Raw genomic sequence first — 25,080 nt, forward strand, 5'->3', positions numbered from 1 at the left:
CTCATCGTGCCTTTTTTTTTAACCCAAAACTCCTGTCCTGCCTTTTTTTCAAATTTCATCCTAGCCCCCTTTGAAACTGCTGAATCAATTTCAGCCAAACCTGGGCTGAATGAGTTTCAGAGTATCTAGTATAAATTCTGTATTTTATTTACTTGTACGTCAAGAAACATAGCCACTATCGTGGCTAAAATGGAACATAGGGGTAAAATGCATTGTTTTGCTTTTGAAGAAAATATTACAGATACAAAGAACATTTAAATGGCATTTTTAAGCCACTCATTAATATATATTGAAAAGCAAAAATAATCATTGATGAAAGATTTAAGCAAAAAATTACAGGTGAGCGATTCAGGCTCTTGAGAGCCTCTTGTTTAGTTTCCCCACCCTAATTTAAGTTGTCATCCCAATTTTATGAATTATTTTGATTAAACAGGAAAAATATTACAAACTCTCCTTATAGTTTAATTCTGAATTCCATTTTTGAAGAGTAAATCATGAAAAAAAATTTATCACCTCACGGTCACATGACAAAATTATATCCATGAGCTGATAGACAAAAAGACTTTCAGCCAACGAGAAGACTTGTTACATCCAAAATTGAATTATTTATGGTCAAATGACAAAATTGTGTCTGTGAGCGGATAGACAAAAAACTTTCAGCCAATCAGAAGATGTGTTACATCCAAAATTAAATTATTTATCAATAAATAAAACGGTTTTTTTTTCTCACTAGATGGGTTGGATTTACAGACTGTGACTATGAAGGAGAACAAAGTCTGTTTCTGAGTGGGGGTTGTATTATATCTGATCTTCCAAATGATGAAGGTGGAGATATTAATGACAGTCTGTCTTCGCTACGAAAAATAATGGGGGGAAATATTTTTTTTTTATATATATATTATCTAGTACTGAGCCTAATTTGAATAATAAATTATTTAAATAAAATATCTTTAAATAGTAAAGAGATATAAAAAAAAAGTCACTGACAGCTAAGATACTAAGAATGATAACGTTACATTGATTGATGTAAAACGCCACCTTCAGCACTATTGTGCTATTTTGTGGTTGTCAGTTTTTATTGGTGGCGGAAGCCTGAGTGCCCAACAACATTACAACCAAAAGTGCAAAGACAAAAAGAAAGACATCAGTGCACAAAAAATTGTACCAAAAAAAGGATAGATACAATAACAAACCTGGGGCTGAAAAGGAGTATAAGGTTCGATAAGGCCCTAAAATGGGCCCTAATTCTAGCTGAAATTTGAAATTAGGATTTATTGACCAATGTCACAAGGAAACATAGGTAATATATAATGACTAGATTGGAAAATCGTCTTTATGTTGTAAATTTATGTTTTTGCGTTCTATTCATAACGTCACAAATATATAGCACTCATTTTAATTTTCCGCGAAAATTCGATGAAAACGGGTAAATTTACGTTGATTTTTTGGAGAGGAAACATAGAGCGCATGCGTTGACAACAAAGATATTTAAACCTAATGTTTGTTATGACATATAACATATCTGACTTGAATATTTTGTTTGTCGACGCCTGCGCTCTATGTTTCCTAGGTCTTAATTTGGTTGAAATCCGGACGATTTTTCCAATTTCGCAAAAATCTCTATTTTTAACCTATTCAAAATCAATGCTTAAAATTAAAACTCTGGCAAAAATAGTTCTATATAACTTTCTCACATGTCTTTTCATCAACTTAAAACACATTTTATCCTGAAACTTAATAATCGGCCAAATTTGGCCCTTACCGAACTTACTCCTTTATGGAATAGTCTTTTCTTTTTGAAAGGGTATTTTTATGTCATATTAAGTGGACAAAATCACTAGTTCATTATAAGCGGAAACTGATATGGGTCCATCCATTTTTTAAAAGGGGGTTCTAATTTTAACACATGCAAGTCTTATAAAAAATAAGGTTCCAACCAAATATCCCCATACAAAAGCATTAGTTGTCAAATGAAAAGGGAGGGTTCCAACACCAGGAACATCCCCTGGATCAGCCACTTGGTAAGAACAAAGTGAAAGGAATATTTACATGATTTAGCAAAACGTGAACTGTGCAATGTTTGCAAAATAATAATAATGAATTCCAGCATGATTTTTTTCATCAATCAAAATTACCATTCACATTTAGGCAAAACAAAGATTGTTTCAGAATGTGCACAAAGTCAAAAAAGATAACCCTTAGTAATTTGGCACACTTTATAGGTCGATGGAATATCTATTTTGATTGTCTTGATGTGTTGTCCTGAAGTTAATATGGTAGCAACCACAAGACACTGTATAAGTTAGATTTTGTTTTTTAACATTGATTTACATTCCTTATAGTAATAGTTAATGTCTGCAAGGTGTTAAAAAAAGTACGGTAAAAAAAAAGAAACAGATTGACAAAAGATATTAATATCTCCTTTCGTAACTTGAATGTTTCAGTAAGACTTAACCATTCTCATTTTTAATGTGTTTTCCTTAGGGCTGTTCCATAAAAGTATACATGGGACCCAGGGAAGGCAACTTAATAAATTTGCCACTATGGGTGGGTATGAAATATTGTGTTGTACTGATTTTAATATATGCAGGACTCTTAAATCGCTTCTATGGGTGGTCACTCTAGTTTCAAAGTGCCTTCCCTGGGTACAATGTATGTTTTAATGGAACAGCCCTTATGTTTTTTATGTTTACTGTTTCTATCATCTTAATTGTTAATTTGATCTTGTCCTGAACATGCGTGAAATATTTGTCACTGGACATTAAGCAATCAAAAATCAATCATCTGTAACCTTTCATCATTTTTCTTATTGTTATAATTTTCATTTTTTAAAAAAGCCTTCGGGAGAGATGAAGTTGCTGAAATTGATTATGACTTGGATAAGAAACAAATAAGTAGGACCCCCTCAACTGTCTTCAGCTGGACTCAGGTCAATAATACCTCAGTAGAACAGACTCTGTCAGAAACGGAAGAAATAACGATACAAAGGGAAAATACGTATGAATTCAGGTGGGACAAAGGAACCAAAGTATCAGGTAAAACAACTATAAAACCGACTTATTTTTACTTGTACTTTATTTCGCATTTAGTAATTTCTAGCCAATTTTGTGGCGATTTTTTTTTTCACAATTTTTAAATTTTATTTATTTATTAACACAACTTTTACATTATCGCAGCAATTGATATTCACGTTACTTTTCTATGGGGAAAGTCACGAAAAATAAGATATTTTCCAGTATGTGTCATTATGGGAATCTCAAAGAATTAAGCAGACAGTAATTTCACAATGGATTGCGTTGTTATTGGCTTGTTACTGTCCAGTTTAGAAATTTCATAGAGTTGATTTTCATACAATTGGGGCAATATGCGTAATTAATTTTACATAGGCGGTAATGGTAACGTTTCCTCTGTAGCACAGTCCATATCGTAAACTTTGATATGCATGATGGCTCATTTCGAAGCTGAGATATTTTTACATATGTGGTTAAATTTTCGGGGTACGAAGTGCTATTCATTTTTCCATAAATTAGCACACCCTGAAAATCCTTTCGTGATGTGGCTCCTGGTGGTAAAAATCTCTTTTTTTCACATAATAAGTTCTTTGAAAATTTAATACTTTGCATGCATTTAATAACTGCATAGTTTTTACACATTTATTCTATGGTCCTCTACTTTTCAAATTAACACAAATGGTTAAGCTCAGTCACTTGTTAAAAATAGAAACACGTCCAATATCACTACACAGAGATTTTTTGTTTATGCACAACTTTTGTGTTCCTCAAGTTGAGGCGCAGTAGGGATATTGACCCAATTAATGCAAAATTAATATAACTATTATAGTGAATTATATAATTAAGAGCGTTAAATGTTTAGTGATTTGTTGTGACATTCCTTCATGCACATTAAGGTACAAGAACACAGTTGCTTGAAGCCAATAAACTATATTAATAACAATTATTATGATTCTTTGAATATCATACAACAATCATTTTGGTTACTTGTTTCCTTGATATCCTTATTTTTTTCTGTTTGTCTCTATTCTTTATGTTTGTCCATTATTTACAAATTTGTAAACCCCATCCAGATCCCCATATAGAATCAGTAAGTTTAATTGTCATCCAGATCGTGAAAAATTTCTACATGTGAATTAGCCCTAGCCCTTTATTTCTGCAATACAGGGATGTAATTTTATTCGCTCTGGTTATACCCATCTTAAATTAGTTCAGAATCTCAAATAACACATTTAAGATTGCCCTACCAATTTTCTCTGCTTTATATATATCGTGATGTTATCTGCTAATATATAATTTTGGTCAAGAACATAAAAATGGCATAATATCTCGTTACAGCAACAATGACAGCAAATGTTGGAGTTACGTTAGTTGGTAAAAAAGAAGCTAGTATTAGTGCTGAGATGTCTGTTAGTGTTGGGAGTGCTGTGGGAACAAAAATGACAAAACATGAAAAGTGGGTTGCAAAGTATCCGTCAAAAATTCCATCCTATTCTACGTATGTATAAAATACATGTACTGTAAATTCAGAAATCATTGTGTGGTTTTTATTTAAGTGAAAAATGTTAACTACTGGTTTAGTATCCCAAAAATAAGAACTCACATTCTGATATCTGATACATATATCTGTATAAAATTTTCTTGAAATCGCAATAATTAATCTTGCATTTTTGTCCATTCTTTAAAAAATAGCAATAACAAATTTATATTTTGTGCTATGCTATTTAAATTGACTTAAAACATTTTTTATCTTAAAACATTGAACTTAATAATAGGGGCCAAATATGGCCAAATATTAGTTTACATGTACGATGTATGAGTTTGTGATTAGGTCATTTTATGAAGAACCACATGGTTAGGTCAATGATATTTGGTATGCAGTTGTATAAGCATTGGCACAACTCATTTCCATGAAGATTATCTAGCCCAGACTCTTAATTCATGGTCTATTTATTTTGAAACTTTTGCTTAGTTTATATGAACATGTATGCGTTTGTGATTAGGTTAGTTTAGGGGGAACCACTAGTGGTAGGTCAATGATATTTGGTATGCAATTGTATTAACATTGGCATGCCTCATTTCTATGGAGATTGTTTGGTCCTGTACTTTCAGTCATGGTTCATTAACTTTGAATATTTTGCATAATTTTCACGTTGAAGTATAGCTATTTTTGATATCAACATATGCATTTTTCTGTCAAAATAGCAAAAAGACGAGACATATGTCTGTGTTAAAGGTTTGGTTTATTTAATTTTCACCAAGTTTTTTTTTTACGATGCAAGAACAAAGCAACAAAGCTCATTTCGAACCGATATTCTCCGTTACTAGATAGCAAAAACAAAAATCTATTAAAAATTTTTCAAAAAATTGTTTGAATAATAATAAAATTCTCTTTAAAGCAGTTATTTAATGATTTAACGCATTTTTAAGCCAATTAGAAACTTTAAAAATCTTTAACTTTTTTTATGAAATTTATATCCTTTTGTATGCTTGTAGAGTTAAAATTCTCTTTAAAGGAGTTATTTAATGATTTAACGCATTTTTAAGCCAATTAGAAACCTTAAAAATCTTAACTTTTTGTATGAAGTTTATATCCTTTTATATACTTGTAGAGTTAAAATTCTCTTTAAAGGAGTTATTTAATGATTTTACGCATTTCTAAGCTAATTAGAAACTTTAAAAATCTTAACTTTTTGTATGAAATGTATATCCTTTTATATGCTTGTAGAGTAAACATTCTCTTTAAAGGAGTTATTTAATGATTTAACGCATTTTTAAGCCAATTAGAAACTTTAAAAATCTTAACTTTTTTATGAAATTTATATCCTTTTGTATGCTTGTAGAGTTACCATGACAACAAAACTCACACAAGGAACTATCAACGTTCCATTCACAGCTACACTGTATTACAGAGGAGACAAAGAACGCACGATAACAGAAAAGGGCGTGTTTTATGGATGCCAGCACTTTGATTTCCATACTGAATTCAACGAAACAAAATTATCAAAGCCATCATAACAATCCATATTTTCTGTATTATTTTTAATGTTATATTTATAGCAAACAATCTTGTCTGTCCGTTTTATACCTTATATCTGATCATATACGAATATAGTCCCTAGTGTGGACAGTGTATAATCTTGATTTGTGTTGATCTTTTTTATTTAAAGAAATTGTATGTTGTAGAATGAACTGCATATGACTCCATTCTAAGGACAAAAGACTTCAAAAAAATACTTTTAAGTATGAATGAAGGATATGTGCATGAAATGGCAATATGTGTTTTCTTTGTAATTTTATAAAACGTCTTCAGTAAATATGTAAGTCACATGTAGCTTACACAGCTGCAAGAAAGCAATTATTTATATAATTCTAATGAACTTATATCATTACAATGATTAATAAATGTTGGAGTAGTTTGTATAAAAACAAGAAGATGTGGTATGGTTGCCAATGAGACAACTATCCATCTGAGTTCAAATGACATGGATTTTAGCAACTGTAGGACACCTTACGGCCTTCAACAATAATCAAAACATGATATGACTAAATGTGAAACAATTCAAACGAGAAATCTAACAGCCTACTGTATAACAATACAATTTATGAAAAACAAATATGACGTCCAAGAACCAATAACAACCATATCAGTATAGGCTCCTGACTTGGGACAGACACATAACAAATGTGATTGGATTAAACATGCTTGTGAGTATTCAACCCTTTCCTAACCTGGACGGTGGTGTAACAGCACAACATTAAAGCAATCAGATACAAATGGCTTAATGCAATAGAGTGGTACATGTACAAGGCACAAATACAACTAACTAAAAACATAAGACACAAAAATTAGATGAATTTCAATATTTCCTCCCAGGTCCACCCATGAATGAAATTGACTATTCCTAAGCATTTTTCTATTCTTAGTACTTGCAGTTACTGAAAGTTGTGAAAATTTGTTCAAAGCCAATTACAACTAATAAATAAATCATGATCTCCTAGACTAAATAATCAATCAGTACACATCCAATGGATTTAGTATAAATACGACATAAACAGTCTGAGAAACACACTACCGTGTGCAATTCCAAAACATAAGTAAAAAGTATCAACAGGATGTAGAAACATAAGTTCTTATGATTGTACATTTATAGTAAAACATATATATAGTTATGTTTTAATTTAAAAATCAACAATATAAATGCTAGTACCGATGGAAACAGTATTTAAATATTTCACTACAAAGTTCAAATTGATAACCATTTGGCATAAGTTTATTTAAATGATCAATGAGTTTACATGGATAGTATCTAACTTTACGGGCTCTATAAACAACATCACTGTAAAACTTAGGGTGTGATATATATATCCTGTTTATAATATGAATTATACAGGTACAGCCAAACTTCCAACCCACATCTTTGTATCTATGAAAGAATTTGAAGTTTGAATTCATCTGTGGTAATGAAATCTCTGACTTGATAACTTAACATTTATACATATATTAGGTTCGTTAAAATCTACAATTTCATTGCAGACACAGGCATAGTGAACAAGTTGTAAAATAAAAACACTAAAAAAATGGACTAAAAGAATATCATCGGCCAACAAATTAGAATGCACAATAGGGAATGAAATATCGTCTCTTGTCGCAAGTTTTTGTATAGAGGTTCCTCTGTGAAACAGGAATATTTAAATATAAAAGAACAATTGTTGTTGTTTTAAGTTAGTTCCCTTGAGTAAATTTCTACAGTACAATTAGACAATTAATTATTATTTCAAACAAAAATATCAAGTTAGCTGTAAGTGTTTTTAAATTTATGAATTAAATATGATTGATTTTAAAATAAGAAGATGTGGTATGACTCTCAATGAGAAATGTTTCTATCAGAGACCCATTGCGTAGAAGTTAACAACTATGGGTCAAAACACAAACCGTTAAGCAAGCTTCACAAGGCTCCGACATGACAAATGGAAAACAATTCAAACGAGAAACACTAACAGTATCATGTATGTATAAAGGGATTAAACGAAAAACAAATATGATAAATATTAACAAACGACAGCCACTACATTATAGACTCTGTAATCTGTAAATCTGCCATTTTGACGAATCTTAACTGATTTTGGTCATACACTGTAATTCATGGCAAAACGGAAGCAAACCTGCTATTTAAGGGATACAACTGGTGCCCTTAGGCATACCAACAATACTCAACCAGGCTGTCAATGACATGTCCATCAACATTACATCTTCAGCACAGAAAGCCATTATTGATGTTTTCAAGGTTATGTATCACATAAATTAGCAAGTACTTACCACTTGATACCTTCAAGAGCATGATAGATCTCTGCATAGAACTTGGTGCAAACAACTTATCAAACCTATGGTTTCTAAAGAATGGCATACACCTGTTGGGAAACAGTCCTAGAGCTACTTAACCTATTCAATGAGCAACTCTCCGATGAGTTACAAACACAGCGTAAAATAGAGTACTATATGCTTCTCGTTAATGGTAAACTAATTTTCCAACAACCGATAATTAGGGCGCCACCGAATGGCGAGTCACCCTATAGTGATCAGTCTGTACGTCCGTCCGGCCGTCCATACATCTGTCTGTCCGTCCATAACAAATTGTGTCCGCTCTATATCTAGAGAACCGTTATGATTTCAAAGTTTATACTTGACAGTTATATTAACCAACACCAGAGGGTGTGTCATAATGTATGTACAACTTCCTAGGTCAAAGGTCAAGGTCAAAAACTTTGGTTTCAGTTGACAACCCCATGTCCTGTGGTAAAGATTGTGTCCGCTTTATATCTTGAGAACTGTTATGATTTCAAAGTTTATACTTGACATGTATATTAACCAACACCAGAGGGTGTGTCATAATGTATGTACAACTTACTAGGTCAAAGGTCAAAAACTTTGGTTTCAGTTGACAAACCCATGTCCTATGGTAAAGATTGTGTCCGCTCTATATCTTGAGAACCGTTATGATTTCAAAGTTTATACTTGACATGTAATAAACCACCACTAGAGGGTGTGTCATAATGTATGTACAACTTCCTAGGTCAAAGGTAAAGGTCAAAAACTTGGGTTTCAGTAACCCCATGTCCTATGGTAAAGATACAATTTTTTTACCACACGTTATTCACACCGGGGCCCACAGAGATGGCTCCCATCTCAATGATATCTAGTTTAAACACATAGTACTCATTCAAACCGGACAACTGCATACAGCCTTTATAGTAGACACCAAGTTACTAACGCAACATCAGAGACAGCAAATTGTTTATCTGATTGTCTTGATTGTTACTGGACTGTTTCACGTGACAGGAATTTAATAAACTTAATATTGTGTTTGTATTTGTATGCCCCACCTAGGGGCATTATGTTTTTCGGTCTGTGCGTCTGTTCTTCCGTTCGTCCGTCTGCATGTTCCGCTTCAGGTTAAAGTTTTTGGTCAAGGTAGTTTTTGGTGAAGTTGAAGTCCGATCAACTTGAAACTTAGTACACATGTTCCCTATGATATGATCTTTCTAATTTTAATGCCAAATTAGAGTATTGACCCCAATTTCACGGTCCACTGAACATAGAAAAGGGCTAGGATGAAATTCGAAAAAAAAGGCAGGACAGGAGTTTTGAGTGAAAAAAGACAGGATGAGCAACTTTGCAAAAAAAAAAAGGCAGGATGACAATATATGTAAAAAAAACTAATAAAAAAGGCAGGACCGAATAGAATGAAAAATAAAAAGGCAGGACAGAGATTACAACTTAAAAAAAGCAGGACAACATTATTCATCCTAGCCAACCCCCTTTCCCCACTACCCCCTCCCCCCACCATAAAAATCAAATGAAATCTCCCTGAGTAAAACATATGAAAGATATGACAAACACAGAAAAATATCAGTAAAACCAAACTACGGGCAAAGATAAAATAAGCTTATAAATTTAAGGGAATAGGACAAATAAAATAAAATAAACTAACGGTAGACAGCTCTCTCATGCAAAACCCTGTAAAATATAAAGGCATAAACCACATTTTACTGCATCCAAACAGTACGAGCAACATTCCGATGTCAATGAGTGATATATAGGAGGGTCTTGATTGGGTTTACAGAATAAAAAATAATGGGCAAATATAGCAGAATAAAGAGCAAAATAATAAAGAATAGAGAAAAGTGTGACATAAAAATAAAGAATAGAGAATAAAAAGCAAAATAAATAAAGAATAGAGAAAACTGATATAAAAAATGAAAGAATAAAGAAATGAGGGACCCCATCCAGACCCTCATGAATACAGCTTGTGTTTTTTCTTAAGTGACAATAACGATTTTTGATTGTGACTCTGTGTCTACATTCAGGAAAATAAGCAGCCAGTTACACCCACGCATACTTTTTCACATGTTTGTTGAGAACAAACTGAGCTCCATGGATTTGGTCCGACTGGTTTTATCCGAACTGTACTGAATTTCATTTTTTATGTACCCCTGCCTGACATGTCAACAGATGCCTGGATAAAAACAGATTGTATTGATCTTGAATGGAAAAAAAAATATCTGATGAAATGTTACTGTATTGATTGGCATGTGATTGTTAAAATATTATGAAATTTAAATTAACCGTACTATTTAATACCCTGCATTACAAAAAGTTCCAATTACAACTTCAAGTCACAACAAAACCGTTTCAAAACCTCACAACTACAGTAGAAACAGAGGAAATAATACACCTAACTACAAATTGTTCTCTTGTGGTTAATTGTTGATTTAGTAAATTAAATAACAAATGTATTTACGACTGTTGTGATAATTTATTCATAAAAAGATTTTATTGGTATATTGGTGATATTTTTTTTTTATCCTTAAAACAAGTAAAATGAACAGTCTGAATTCTATTGACAGCAAATTGGATAAGAATTTAAAGGGACAAAAAGAAAAGCGTCATGGGAAATACAAACAAGTATGCCGAAGGAGAGACGATACAATTGACTTTTAAAGCAAAAAAGACTATAGACAAACAAGTCGACATGGGACAAGTCGTTAATAAATCTTTCAAATAAGTAAAATAATTTGTAAATCTTAAAACTATGGCTGCTAATTATCACATATGATGACATTTCACAGAATCACAAGGTGTATAACAACTTTTGTGATGATTCTTGAAATAAACATCGCTGCGTGTGAACATGATGTGTGTAAAATTTTAATCCTGGTATCTATCATGACTTTATTTACATATTATGTCAAACCGATCAATAATGCCTAAAACAAATCAATATTTTTTATTAAGAAACCGACCTCGACCAACTACTCGCTGAGTCAATAACAGTTACACGAAAGTGATGTCAGTTAGAAGACAATGATGACGGACTGACAAGACGTTATCAAACGTTTACTGAATACAAATTTGAAGACTATGGATTTTGGAATTACACGGTGTTTAAAAATAGGCAGTGGCTATTCTTCCAGCTAGCGGGAAAATAGCAAAAAATGTCTTGACCGGAAGTAGCTTTTCTCTGCTAAAATTCTTTTTTCCGGCCATACATAACAATGAATAATGAATATGCTTTTGGTTAATTGTTTATTGTAGCATCCAGTGGATAATGTAGTAACAAACAGTTTCATCCCGTGCTGCATTTTTTTGCACCTGTCCTAAGTCGATCAGGAGCCTGTTGTATAGTGGTTGTCGTTTGTTGGTGTGGTTCATAGGTGTTTCTCGTTTCTCGTTTTTTGTATAGATTAGACTGTTGGTTTTCCTATTTGAATTGTTTTACATTAGTCATTTTGAGGCCCTTTATAGCTTGCTGTTCGGTGTGAGCCAAGGCTCCGTGTTGAAGGCCGTACTTTCACCCATAACTGTTTACTTTTTATATATTATGACATGGATGGAGAGTTGTCTCATTGGCACTCATACCACATCTTTTTATTTATAAACACTGAGAATTGGAACTATTCATGTTTTGCATGTCTGCGCGCGGATTGATTATAAGTTCAAGATAAAGCGTTCTGGAAAATAGTTATAATGAAACAAAAAAAAAACTAAGATAAAAACAGAATTAACATTGGTATAAACTCCTCGCGTACCAACTTCAATTTATTTTTCTACTGGCTGTTCTTTTGAACACGCATATATATCCTTCGTAAATTTAAATAGCTTAAGAGAAATCAAAAGAAGAATATCAACAACATTGATCGAAATGCAACAAAGACACGTTTGAAATAAAGTCACTTAAATTTAGTCTATCATTATCTCCGATTACATATAAGAGGGAGGTTGGTTCCCACAAAATGGGAGTCCTCACTGTTCTTAAAAAGGAAATCGATCATACTTTTTTAGTATAACTTCCTTTACCCGTGGCTTTTATTTGGATTAAATTGGAATGATAACCATTACTAAGACTGACAAATGCTATTTTCTGTCAAGACACACAAGCTTTTAACCTTCCGTAGACGTGCGTCAAATATATTTCAATGGTTTTTTTTTTCAAAATGATTACTTTTTCAAAGAATGAAAACGTATCATCTGTAGAGTTTCCCAAATTTTCTTTGTTTATTTTTTCCATTATTCTCTAGTCTGTAACCCTATCCAGACTCTCGTTTAAGAACATTGTTTTTTTTGGTCATATTTATAAAAAAAACAATGAGTAAACGTGATCGCCTTTCAATTTTAGTATAGAATGAGGACAGACTCAAATCCTAACTATAATTGTTAATCCAAAATAACATTAATTTTAGAATTTCTTATAGAATTTCTAAATTCTGAATAAGAGTTGTCACTTCTGTTTTCATAAACTCTTATCGTAACGTAATAAAATTTCACGTTCTGACATATTACACACTGCTAAACAGATAAAGGTGAAGGAAAATAAAATTGAGAATGGAAATGGGGAATGTGTCAAAGAGACAACAACCCGACCATAGAACAGACAACAGCAGAAGGTCACCAACAGGTCTTCAATGCAGCGAGAAATTCCCGCAACCTATTTGTCAGAATTGGCATAGATTTTCGATCTATCTTTAGCGCATTTAAAGCAATAGAAAGTTTGGGCTTCAAAAGTCAACAAAATTATTCATTTTATACAGAAAATCCGCCTTCTTAAAGTGTTAATTTATAACATATAATACGCGGATATATAGCAAACTCATTTTTTTTTTGTTAATTTTAAATACTGTAAAAACGTCATTTTGATGTACTCAGTGGTATTGTCATAAAGTGCGTTTAAGTGAACCATGGTAAATTAAGCAAACATCGAATTCCCCCGCAAAATCTTATCATATGCCATGCCAATTGTTCTTACGTCTAACAGTTACGAGGGTATCATCAGCCCAGTAGTCAGCACTTCAGAATCTGTGTCGACATGAGTTAACATTCATATATGGTCATAAATTTGAATTAACTGTTAACAAAACTTGGATTTTCGAAATACAAAGGATTTTCTTCCCCATGAATAGATAACCTTAGCTGTAATTAGCAAAACCTTTCGTGATTGTGGATCCTTAACGTTCTTCATCTTCTTGCTTTATTTGGCGTTTTTAAACTTTTATGATTTGAGTGTCACTGTTGAGTCTATTGTATTTTCGCGTACGAAATTTTAATCCTTGTATCTATGATGAATTTATTTATCAGATTTAGCAATCATCCTTCCATGACTGTCATAGCGGCTGGAAAATAAACAAACATTTTTTCCCCAAATTGTAACGAAACAAAACTGGAACATTACAACAATGTACCAGATTTACACATCACTGTTTACAAATATTTACAAATATTTATGTTGTAGTGTATCATATAAAGTAATATTATCCCAGATACATAGTTAAATGATTTATTTCGTCAATAAAGATCCGGTTATCATTACTAGATTATTTGCATATCATTATAAAGTAATGTTGCTCTTTCGTGTGCAAAGTTTATTTCTGCGTTGTTATAGTGTTTTTCTTAATTTAATAAATATAATTTGTATAAATACCCTAAGTAGTAGAGCACTTAGAAAACTGTAGGTTAAACTTTCGAAAACGCATGTAAGTACTTTAAAATGTTTATTTCAAACTATCGTATTTTATTCTTTAAGGATGTTCGCTACTCTGTTTCAAAATAACAAGCTATTTAAAAGACTGTTATAAATTGATAGTATATAGATAAAGAAACTAAAAGAGAAGAAAAAAATGAAGGTCCGTGTGCATGTTTTTGAGATATAAGCCATTGAAAATTTTGCGGGAAATCATTGTCTCTAGATTTTTCATACATTTAACATACGCATCTTTTTTCTTTCAAAAACGATAAAATAACAAGGATTTTATAAGATTTTCAGAGATGATATTTTTATACTATATGTAATCAAATTATGGAAAAAAGTAGGGGTTAGTGGGCAAAATTTTTAATGGCACTACATGGATAAAACCAGAGGATTCCGAATATCTGGCAAAAATTCAAAAACATGAAAAATATCTGTTCAGCTGATTATGATTTTAACTAGTTATAGTTTACAAATTATCAAAGTTCAGTTTATGTTCCATTGTCAGAAATACCTCCTTTGGAAATTCGAAAAGACAACAGAAAAGGGGGAAAAGATTGAAGACAAATTCCAGCGGCATACAAATTTCTAATTGTTAATTGTTTTTGTAGTTCAGTTTGCAAAATCGTCATTTGAATTTAAAGGCTTTACTAAATTTAATCAAAAATAGTTAAACAATGTTGAAATCTCATCGATCGATGTAAAAAGTACAAATTAGGATAATTGAACAAATAAAAACTGAGGGAATCACATGAACTCCATAAGGTGCGACACCGGGTGCACTGACCGGGTAAGCATCTGCTGCTATTTATTCCATACGATCGTCACTCAGTCAAAATGTAACAAAATATAGATAGGGATGTAACTGGATAATCCTTTTGTTTTTTTTTATTTTTATTTTTTTCCCTCCTTTTTTACTCTTAACTCCAATCTGTTAATTATCATTATTTATTTATTTATTTATTAATTTTTATATATTTTTTTTTAATTTTTTTTTTATCTTTTCAATAGAAATTGTAAAATATTTCCAATTAAGATGACATTGTATATATCTTATATGTATTATATTGTATGTATGTCATGTATATGTTGTAATTGTTGGAAATAAAAAAATCAAAAGTTAAAAAAAAAAAATGTAACAATCGGGAATAGGACACAATAGGTTAAATTACAGTTCATATGCTTATTTGGTATGTAAAAAGTAAAATAACAAAAATACCGAACTCCAAGAAAAATTCAATACGGAAAACCCTTATCAAATGGCAAAATCAAAAGCTGAAATACATCAAACGAATGGAAAACAACTGTCATATTCCTGACTTGGTACAGCCATTTCCTTATGTAGAAAATGGTGGATTAAACCTGGTTGTATAGCTAGCTAAACCTCTCATTTGTATAACAGTCGCATAAAATTCCATTATATTGACAACAATGTGTGAACAAAACAAACAGACATAATAGGTAAAAATGTCAAAAATAAAGTTCTAAGACCACAAAAACATTTCGCAAGTGAGTTAAGACGCACGTACATAGTATCGACCAGCCAATTCGTGATAATGACTTCTGTAGTCTCGACTTCGGTCATACTTCTTGAATTGAAACTTAATCGCTAAGGAATTAAAAATGTCATTAGTATAGAAGGTGGGTTGTATTATATAAAGCTTTTTGGGGAGCGGGGGTTATATTTTTGTTTTTATTTGCCCCCACATTATTATACAAAGATGAAACTATAGTATTGGAAACCTTGGTAAACACTGAAATGTTAAAATTAGTCGACACACCATACAAACATAAGTTTTAATCTCAATCAAATATACTGAAATATATGTTGGGAGTTTTATCTTAAAAAGTGAAATAACAAAAATACTGAATTCCAAGAAAAATTCAAAACGGAAAGTCCCTTATCAAATGGAAAAAATCAAAAGCTCAAACACATCAAACAAATGGAAAACAAATGTCATATTCCTGACTTGGGACAACACCATGGTAGAAAAAAGACGACATACTACTCACAAGTAGAGATGAACCTATTCAAAATTAGAAAATAATGTTCAGAATATTATCAATGTAGGTAATGAAACCATGTGTAACGTTATTTTCATTTATTTCTCACATGTCAATGATATCATCTGTTATTTAAATGTTAACTTTATAACATTCAAATTATTATTTTCTAACATAATTAACTGAATCGATATGTTAATGATTGTTGCTGTACAATTATGTGATTATAATTTGCCATATTGAGAAGTAAATATGTGCATTTAGTTTTAAATGCCAACCAAAATTATATACCCAGTCAGATCATGATACTCATTGTAACATGTGTAACGTTAAAACCATGACTATTTTATCAGTGTATTCAAACATTATAATAATATTTGAGCTGCGTCGGATAGAAATTGACCTTATGCAAGTGTTCGTATACATGTACATGTATAAGACTTTGATTGATATTGGAACATTCAAATACGAAATAAAAGATTAATTTGGGTCTGTTTTGTAGGGTTACTATATCATGTATATCAACTCAATATTCATATATTTACAGACTTTACATAGATATTTTTCAACCCGAAATAAGTTAACAGATATATTTGCATAAGGTCGATTTCCATCCGACGCAGCTCAATTTTGTTTCGTGTTTTATTGACTTGTTATTAGGAAAAATTAATCTTAAATTCATCCTCACTTATAAACATCAGCCAATTGACAGATAATACCTGTTAAAACTCACTACATCCTTTGTTTAAATTTTTTGATACCCCACCTAGGGGCATTATGTTTTTTGGTCTGTGCGTCCGTTCGTTCGTTCGTTCGTCCGTCCGTCCGTGTTTCCGTCCGTCCGTCCGTCCGTCTGTCCCGCTTCAGGTTAAAGTTTTTGGTCAAGGTAGTTTTTGATGAAGTTGAAGTCCAATCAACTTGAAACTTAGTACACATGTTCCCTATGGTATGATCTTTCTAATTTAAATGCCAAATTAGAGTTTTGACCCCCAATTTTACAGTCCACTGAACATAGAAAATGATAGTGCAAGTGGGGCATCCGTTTACTATGGACACATTCTTGTTCAATTTGTTGCACGACCATCTGTACGACAGACTGTTATTTACTCATGGATTACTTATCTATATATTTTATTATTTTGTTTTTAAAGACATCATTGTTCTAGACATATTTTTATTTGAAATATTTTGGAGCAAATACATATTGGTTCTTATGCTCCGTTTAATCTCACAATTGCAATTATTCAATTTTTTTTAGAAGCTGTGAAATGGAACCAAAGGTGAATATTTATTATCATATATTAAATCAAAATACATTTTGCATGGTCTGAGGGACATAGAAGTAAATAACGTTGCTTATGATACACAATATATTTTTTAATTAAAAATGCTTTTGCACTGTGCATAGCTATAAAAACCTGCATGACTTTAATTACTAAAATGGTTAAAATACGTAAAAGAATAATAAAATACATGCACATTTTATATTTGACATTATAGGGTTTACTATAAATAAGAAGATGTGGTATGAGTGCCAATGAGACAACTATCCATCCAAGTCACAATGTGTAATAAAAAGTAAACAATAATAGGTCAAAGTACGGCCTTCAACACGGAGCCTTGGCTCACATCGAACAGCAAGTTATCAAGGGCCCCGAAAAGACTAGTGTAAAACAATTCAAACAGGAAAACCAACGGTCTAATCTATATAAAAAACGAGAAACGAGAAACACGTAAGAACCACACCAACAAACGAAACCACTGAACAACAGGCTCCTGACTTAGCACTAGTTCACTTATCCATTTATTTTGTTTAACTGTAATATCTTGTTAAAATCAATAAATGTGTTGCATATTTTCTTTGACCTCCACGAAATAGCCCAATTATATACCATTGACAAAATTTTCATTTAAAAACAAAAAAATTCCCTTTCTTCAAACATGAGAGGAATTCATTTTAGCGTATCGCAAACTGACAAAACTGTCGCGGATATGGGTGAAATATTGGTGGTGGAATAGCTTTTGAGTAGAGTGTGTGTGTGTGTTTTTTTTTTTTTTTTTTGGGGGGGGGGGGGGTAATGTTGAAGCGCAAAACAGGGAAAAAGGAATCTTTTCCATATACAAATTAGTGGAGTTTAGAGAGTTCAGATCTTTAGCTGGATGCGTGTTGGTTTTTTTAAGTGAGGGTGATACCCTTTTCTCCATCGTTTCTTTAGGATTATATCTTTTTTTTCGATTTTACATATGTCCATGCTACGATTTTGCAAAATTATTTTTTCAAGTCGTGTATTGATCGTCATTGTAGATACTTTTGTGAAGATTTGAAAGTTGGGTCGTATGCAAAACAAGGAATGAGGTAGCTTTTCAGTATGTAATGGAGTAAAGGTTTTTTTTAGACAACTCAGTACGGTAGTCGGCTGAAAATGTAGCTGCAATGAAAAACGGTGTAAAACTATTTGTTTCGTTTGGACTTAATTAGTATTCTACTATTGTTTTTGTTTTCCTTGTAGATAACGCTGTACAAAAACAAGAAATTTGGAGGAAGAAGCAAAGAATTTACAAAATCATGTCCAGATTTGCTTGACGCTGGCTTCGATGACATTACGTCGAGTGTTAAATGCGAAAGAGGAGTGTATGTTTAACTATCAAATTATGTATTAGTTTTACATATATATATAGCATGTATAGATGCCTATTCTATTAGAAAGATTAAGTCAGTCAGAGAATATTTGAAGTGAACTTTCACATACAAATTTCATTTGTCAATTGGATTACAATTATTAGTAACACTCAATAAATATAAACCAAATATTTCTGGAAAATAAAAACCTAGTTTTTCAAAGGAACTATGTTTGCGATGACAAACTTTTACCAGAGTACAAACTATACTTATTCATCCTGCAATCGACCTTTCTACTAATACAGGTGTACAAATAACACTAAGCGATATACGTATTCTAGACGTATATAGTCTTCTGGTATCCTGCTTCTGTTGCGAGTGAACGGTTATGTCAAATTACTGTTAACGTCACAGTTCAATTTGGGGTCGTCAAAGTCATTGCGGTCCGCGTTTAAGTCATGTCGATTTCTTTCAAAAACAAATTCAACGATTGGGATTGTCTCCTTGACATATTCCCCATTTCCATTCTCAATTTTATGGTAAAAAATGTACAAAATTGATTGCTGGATAAAGACAATAACTGTTTAGTGTCTTTAAATATCAGTTGTATTTGTACTCGGCTCAGCTGATATTTAAAGACACTAAACAGTTATTGTCTATATATGCCCTAGTTCCTGTAGCTAAAAGATCACAAATACATAGAAAATATCGGATGTGTAGTCCACTTTTGTATACAATTTCGATTAATCTTCTGTTTTATTTAAATGTTAAAGGTGGATACTGTATCAGTTTAAGAACTACAAAGGACGTATATTTGTCATAGAAGAAGGAGAGGTTTACGATAAGTTCTCAAAGTATTTCCAAGACCGATCGTCATCTTTAAAATTGCTAGATGACAACGTATGTATACTAAGTACTTTACACAACAAACACTTATTTTTCTATATGATTTGAACAATATTAAACAAAAATTTAAATAATCATATCTACGATATCCACGATTGATTACTAAGAACGTTAAACTACAATGCACTATCTCCCTAATATGTTATATAATACTTATATGGTGTTTTTCTTTTTGCATCCTACATGGCATTTACATATGGTTTGCTAGAATATGTCCTAATAAGGATGAATTCATTGAGTGAAATCATGCATTTACATAGACAGTGCTTTTACTGGGTAACTGATAACGCAGACTTTTGAAAATTTTTACAGTCGCAGCACTATTGGCTATTTCGTGGCGGTCAGTTTTATTTGTTAAGGGAGGCCGGAGTTCACGGAGAGAATCATCGACCTTCAACAGGAAAACTGACAACCCTTGTTAATTAAGATTGGAGTCGAGCGCACCTGCCACATGCGGGATTCAAACAAACAACCTCAGTGTTGACAGGTTATTGATACAGCAGTTAAACTACTTAGACCAGCCGGCCACCGAGACCCCTTAACCATGTTAACATAGAGAGTGCTTTGACAGGGTAACACATAACGCAGACTTTTGAACATTTTCAAACATTTTTACAGTCTCAGTATGTTCTCTGCATAAACATATATTTTGAAACATTCAAAATTTAACAGCAAAGCCTAAATGCCTGATAAAATAACTAATGTAGTTGACATGGTTCTCTCTTCCGATGATCTGACTATATGAAAATATATTGGCCTCTCATTTATACTGTTGATTTCAATTAAATTAGATGCTGAAAATTCACGAAACCTATTAGAAGTGTCGTTTCGCAAACGGTGGTATTCATTTAACAACAGTATAGTAGCTATAATAGCTATCTTCTAGAAGTAGCGATCATTTGTGGTCTCTTCTTTCCAAATTATGCGCGGTCTCCTGATAAACATAAGATGTGGTATGATTGCCAATGCGACACAAATTTTACAGGAGACAAATTGACGTTGATTTAAGCAACTATATGTCACCTTGTTCAATTAAGTGGTCATCAGGACTAGACTGTTCAGATGACCATGGAATTGTTCCAATTGAGGTAGCCACAAATCCGTTGTCTTGTCCTCGATAGTGACATCACCGAAGAGACATTTCTCCAAATTTGTACTTGCCATGATCACAATAATGGGTGCAACATGTGGGTTCCATAGCAGGATCTGCATATCCTGCCTTATCCCTTAGATCACCAAGAAGAAGAAGGGGATCGCTACAATGGCTATAGCTAGGTTTCACAAGAAATAAAAAGATACCAGGATAATACAATCATCTTGTTTTATCTAAATCCAAGTGTTCAGAAAAACTACTTTAGAAAGATATGTACATTCAACAAGCATTCCTTAAACACAGTTTGCATGAACCCGTCTCAGTTTTTAGAGTAAAAAAAAGGTGTTAGAATTACAAAAAGAACGTTAATCATTGCAAGAGTAATATAAACTATAAAGACAAAATGTCTGAAACGTACATGAACTTCACTGTTGCAGACAAATAAACAAGTAGACAAAAGAGTTGTATCACAAACGATAACTAATTTGATCTACTGTTTTATGGTTTCACCGAAGAACCTTTGAGTGTAGGGAGTGAAAATACATTTTTTCCGGGTGGTCTCTGACTTTCACTGACGAAGTAGAACACCTTGATTACTTGACACAATAGTTACGTCATATCAGAAGATTTGGATGGGGTTTACAGAATAGAGAATAACGGACCCTCATATAAGATATGTGATGGAAGATACTTTTTTTTTAGGATTTCATTGAAGAGCCAGAGTGTACAGTCTATGCTGACACTTTTAGCGGACGGTCTCTGACATTTACTGATGATGTAGAAAACCTTAAATGGTACAAATTTGATAACAAAATATCATCAATTGAGGTGAAAAGTGGCGCGTAAGTATCTGTTCTACTATGAGTAATCACCTTTGACCATTAGTACTGCCCCCATGAAAATATTTGACACATGCTCAATAAGATATTTGTGACTTCTACTTTGAATTTTGCTGTATTCATTACTTGATATCTCTTGCGATATAGTGTTAATAAAAACGTATCATTGATGAAGTTGTTCTCTATATCACATTGTGGCTTTTACTGTTTATCTTTTTCATGCATAAAATTTTGGGGAATTGTACGTATATGAAGTTGAATACCTAAGTACATAAATGTAAGGAAAGATGTAGATCTTACAGTTTCAAAATATAATTGGCATTCTGTAATGGTAAACAACACTAATTAGGAATAATGATATCATTTTGATAAAAAGGTAACAGTAAGTTCAAAAGGAAAATAATGCTTAATAAATTTGGTGCAACCGAAGAGGTAGCCTGCATTTACCGACAACAGAAATGTATCATGATACAATGATTATTGTCTATAAATAATTGGTTGTTTCACTAGGTGGGTTGGATATCAACATCCTAACTATAAGGGAGATCAAACTCTGTTTCTGAAAGGGAGATATGAAGCTTCTGATAAACCAAATGAGGTAGGCGGATTTAAGGATGACAGGATTTCGTCATTTAGCCAGATAATTTTGGTAATTATCAGATTAGATTAGTTTCATCTTATTCAATTCTTAAAAGTAACAATCATTTATACGCAGTAATATTTTTTTTAAACTAAAGAAAACTCAACGCGAATACTACAGACAACACAACGACCAACCGTAAAAATACAGGAAAGACCAAGTCGTAACTCTACACAGAAAAGTTCATTTTGAGAAACACCAAAAACCACGAGCTGAAATTTAAAAAAAAAAAAGGTATTTTGTGTCACAAATAAACAATTATAAAAATTTCAAGATGTTTTTTTTTTCTCCATCTTTAAAAAAAAACCTGTTTCCGCTGCTAACTGTGTAGCAAAACAACTGTTTGATAATATGCAATATTATAGAAAAAACGAAAATCAAACTGAAAAACAAAAGTATACAAAACATCAAAAACCGGGATGAATGCTTGTGAAATTGAACGAGTTTCGTATCGATACTTCTTTTTTTTTATCTTGATATGAAACCATTGTATTAAACATTAAATATAACAACAGGGAATACTTGGTTTACGCGATTATTAATCTCTATTGTGCCAACAATATGGTAGATTACACAGAATTACAAAACTGATTCTAAATACTACATCCTTCCACAACTTTGATGCAAAAACATATTACTCATTTCTTAATACCTACTTATATTCGGTGCTTTCGCCATCTTCATTGTTACATGTACTTCTTAGCAATCATTTTCATTGTTAAAGAAACCAGCAGCTGGGGTTAAGATGAAGCTGCTGCAGATTGATTATGACTTGGATAAAGCACATATCCTCAGGACCCCTACATCCGTGTTCAGCTGGACTCAAGTGAATAATACCTCAGTAGAGCAGACTGTAACAAAAACAGACGAAATAACCATAACAAGAGAAGATACATATGAATTCAGATGGGACAGAGCAGCTAAAGTATCAAGTAGGATATAAGTGAAAGGATGTTCGCTCCTCTTTTTCAAAATAACAAGCGCCTTGAAAGACTGTTATAGATTAACACATGATTAATAGTATATAAATAACAAAACTCAAAAAGCAGGAAAAAAATGAAGGGCCCGTGTCAAAAATCATAATCATATTCAATAGAAAAAATTTGGTGTGAAATGGTTCTCTCTAGATTGTTCATACATTTAATATGAAAAATAACAAGGATTTTATAAGATTTTCAAAAATGACTTTTTAATCTCTATGTAATCAAAATATGAAAAGAAAAGTAGGGTTAGCGGGAAAAATTGTTATTGGCACTATGGATAAAACTAGAGGATTCCGATTATAGAAAAAAAGAAAGAAAAAAGGAGTACCGAACATCCTTAATAAGGAAATAGACTGGTTCCCTGTCCTTTATCTGTTTGGCTCTGACAACAAAGGTTTCTGAGATACCCGTATGTTGTAAGGGAGAGCACCAGCCTAAATAAGAAAAATACACTTTATAAATTTGATGCGTCGTTGCGCTTCTAATAGTCTATAATACTTGAATACTCGAAGGGCTGTATGACAAAATGGACATAAATTGAAGATTCAAATACAACTACTGTCAACTTTGCTCAAGATTGTTGGGACTCTTTATCAGTAGAGAAATTAGAGTATTTTTTAGAATTCATTGACAGAACTTGCATGATGGATAGATCAATTATAAGTTTGACTGTTGAAAAGAAAAAAATCGTAAAGCAATATTCATTATAGTAAAAAAATGTCGCCAAAACAATTTGTCGCCTAAATTGAACCTGTCCTGGCAGACGATCGGAATTTGGGATTTGGAAATAAAAAAAAATTAATAAAAAACCTCGTGATAGGTTTGCGAGTATAATCGCTATAAAAGAAGATAGTACTATCAAATGAAAAGATTAAAAACTCAAATTAGACAGAATAATATTAGTTACACAGTGTGCTAGTGACCTAATACGATATATATGGGGTAAGGGCGAAGCGAAGCTCGAACCCCATATGGAATTTACTGACCCTTTATATATTAGGTCAATAGCACACTGTGTAACGAATTTATCTTACCGACTATCTTAACATGTGGTATTTAGACTAGTGTCCTTTCAATTATATCAAGATTTCAATATAAAGAACCTACTTCATTGGTCTATACAAATGCAAACGCCAACAATAACAACTTGTTAGCTTTTTTGATGTGTCTTCTGCATTTATTTTTAATCGTTCATCATCAATTTCTCCATCTATTGTCTGGGCGAAACGTTTCAGATTTTTTCTCAACGGCGTGTTGTTTTTATAAAAGTACGTAACACCACTTTACTAACCATGACCATGATATTCCTAGAAATGTATCGGAGGTAAGATAATTGATCATATGTGAATCTGTAAACGTTACTGTTACGATAATACGGAAATATATACATGTGATTTAGGACGACCCCTGTATTCCTGGTATAAGGATGCAGCTTGGTACTTCGGCACTGGTTTAAACACGAAAATTGTTTTTTTTTCAATTTGCTGTTTTAAAACTAAGTAAATCATTATTGAATGTATCTCCCTAATGCATAGCTCTAATCTCTTGTGAGGGTTTGTCAATTATGTTGGTCCTTTTCGATTATACTAATAGTTTAGCTCTTAAACGTTACTACTAGGCTTTTGTTTTCAAATATTTTGACCTCGAGCATCATTGAAGGAACTTTGATTGTCGAAATGTGATTCTGGTTCTGCCCTTAAAACGTAGCCAATTGCTCTAAGGGTGTCTTCTGAGAAAAGAAATTACCCGGCCCTTTTCAAAAGCTGCAGAAAATAGTAGGTGCAGTAACAGGAGGACCTTTCAATGTGATGTTATATAATTCGTCAAATTTTTCTGGTTATAATTTTGAGATAAATAACAAAAATGCAAATAACATCAACAGAACCAATATTATTGAACTAGATGCACATTTGTACAATAAATGTCACATCAATGAAGCTCGTTTTCAAAAACCTAATACAAT

At 32.3% G+C, this 25,080-nt stretch overlaps 1 protein-coding gene across 3 annotated transcripts in view; it reads left to right on the forward strand.

The window, feature by feature from the left end:
- LOC127703831 (epidermal differentiation-specific protein-like) overlaps positions 1 to 25,080 on the forward strand; it is a 108,950-nt gene that overhangs the window by 80,794 nt on the left and 3,076 nt on the right. The window contains exons 1-7 of one of the 3 annotated variants that reach the window (XM_052207922.1): positions 14,003 to 14,039; positions 17,295 to 17,316; positions 18,547 to 18,668; positions 19,430 to 19,556; positions 21,358 to 21,497; positions 22,005 to 22,143; positions 22,859 to 23,066. In XM_052207922.1, coding sequence (XP_052063882.1) covers positions 17,305 to 17,316; positions 18,547 to 18,668; positions 19,430 to 19,556; positions 21,358 to 21,497; positions 22,005 to 22,143; positions 22,859 to 23,066 — 748 coding nt within the window. In that variant the 5' untranslated portion in view covers positions 14,003 to 14,039; positions 17,295 to 17,304. Of the gene's footprint in view, positions 1 to 14,002; positions 14,040 to 17,294; positions 17,317 to 18,546; positions 18,669 to 19,429; positions 19,557 to 21,357; positions 21,498 to 22,004; positions 22,144 to 22,858; positions 23,067 to 25,080 lie in introns of those variants that run through there. The other 2 variants (XM_052207923.1, XM_052207924.1) reach the window with 2 other exon arrangements.

Source organism: Mytilus californianus, unplaced genomic scaffold (assembly GCF_021869535.1).
Source record: "Mytilus californianus isolate M0D057914Y unplaced genomic scaffold, xbMytCali1.0.p SCAF_52, whole genome shotgun sequence".
Lineage (NCBI taxonomy): Eukaryota > Metazoa > Mollusca > Bivalvia > Mytilida > Mytilidae > Mytilus > Mytilus californianus.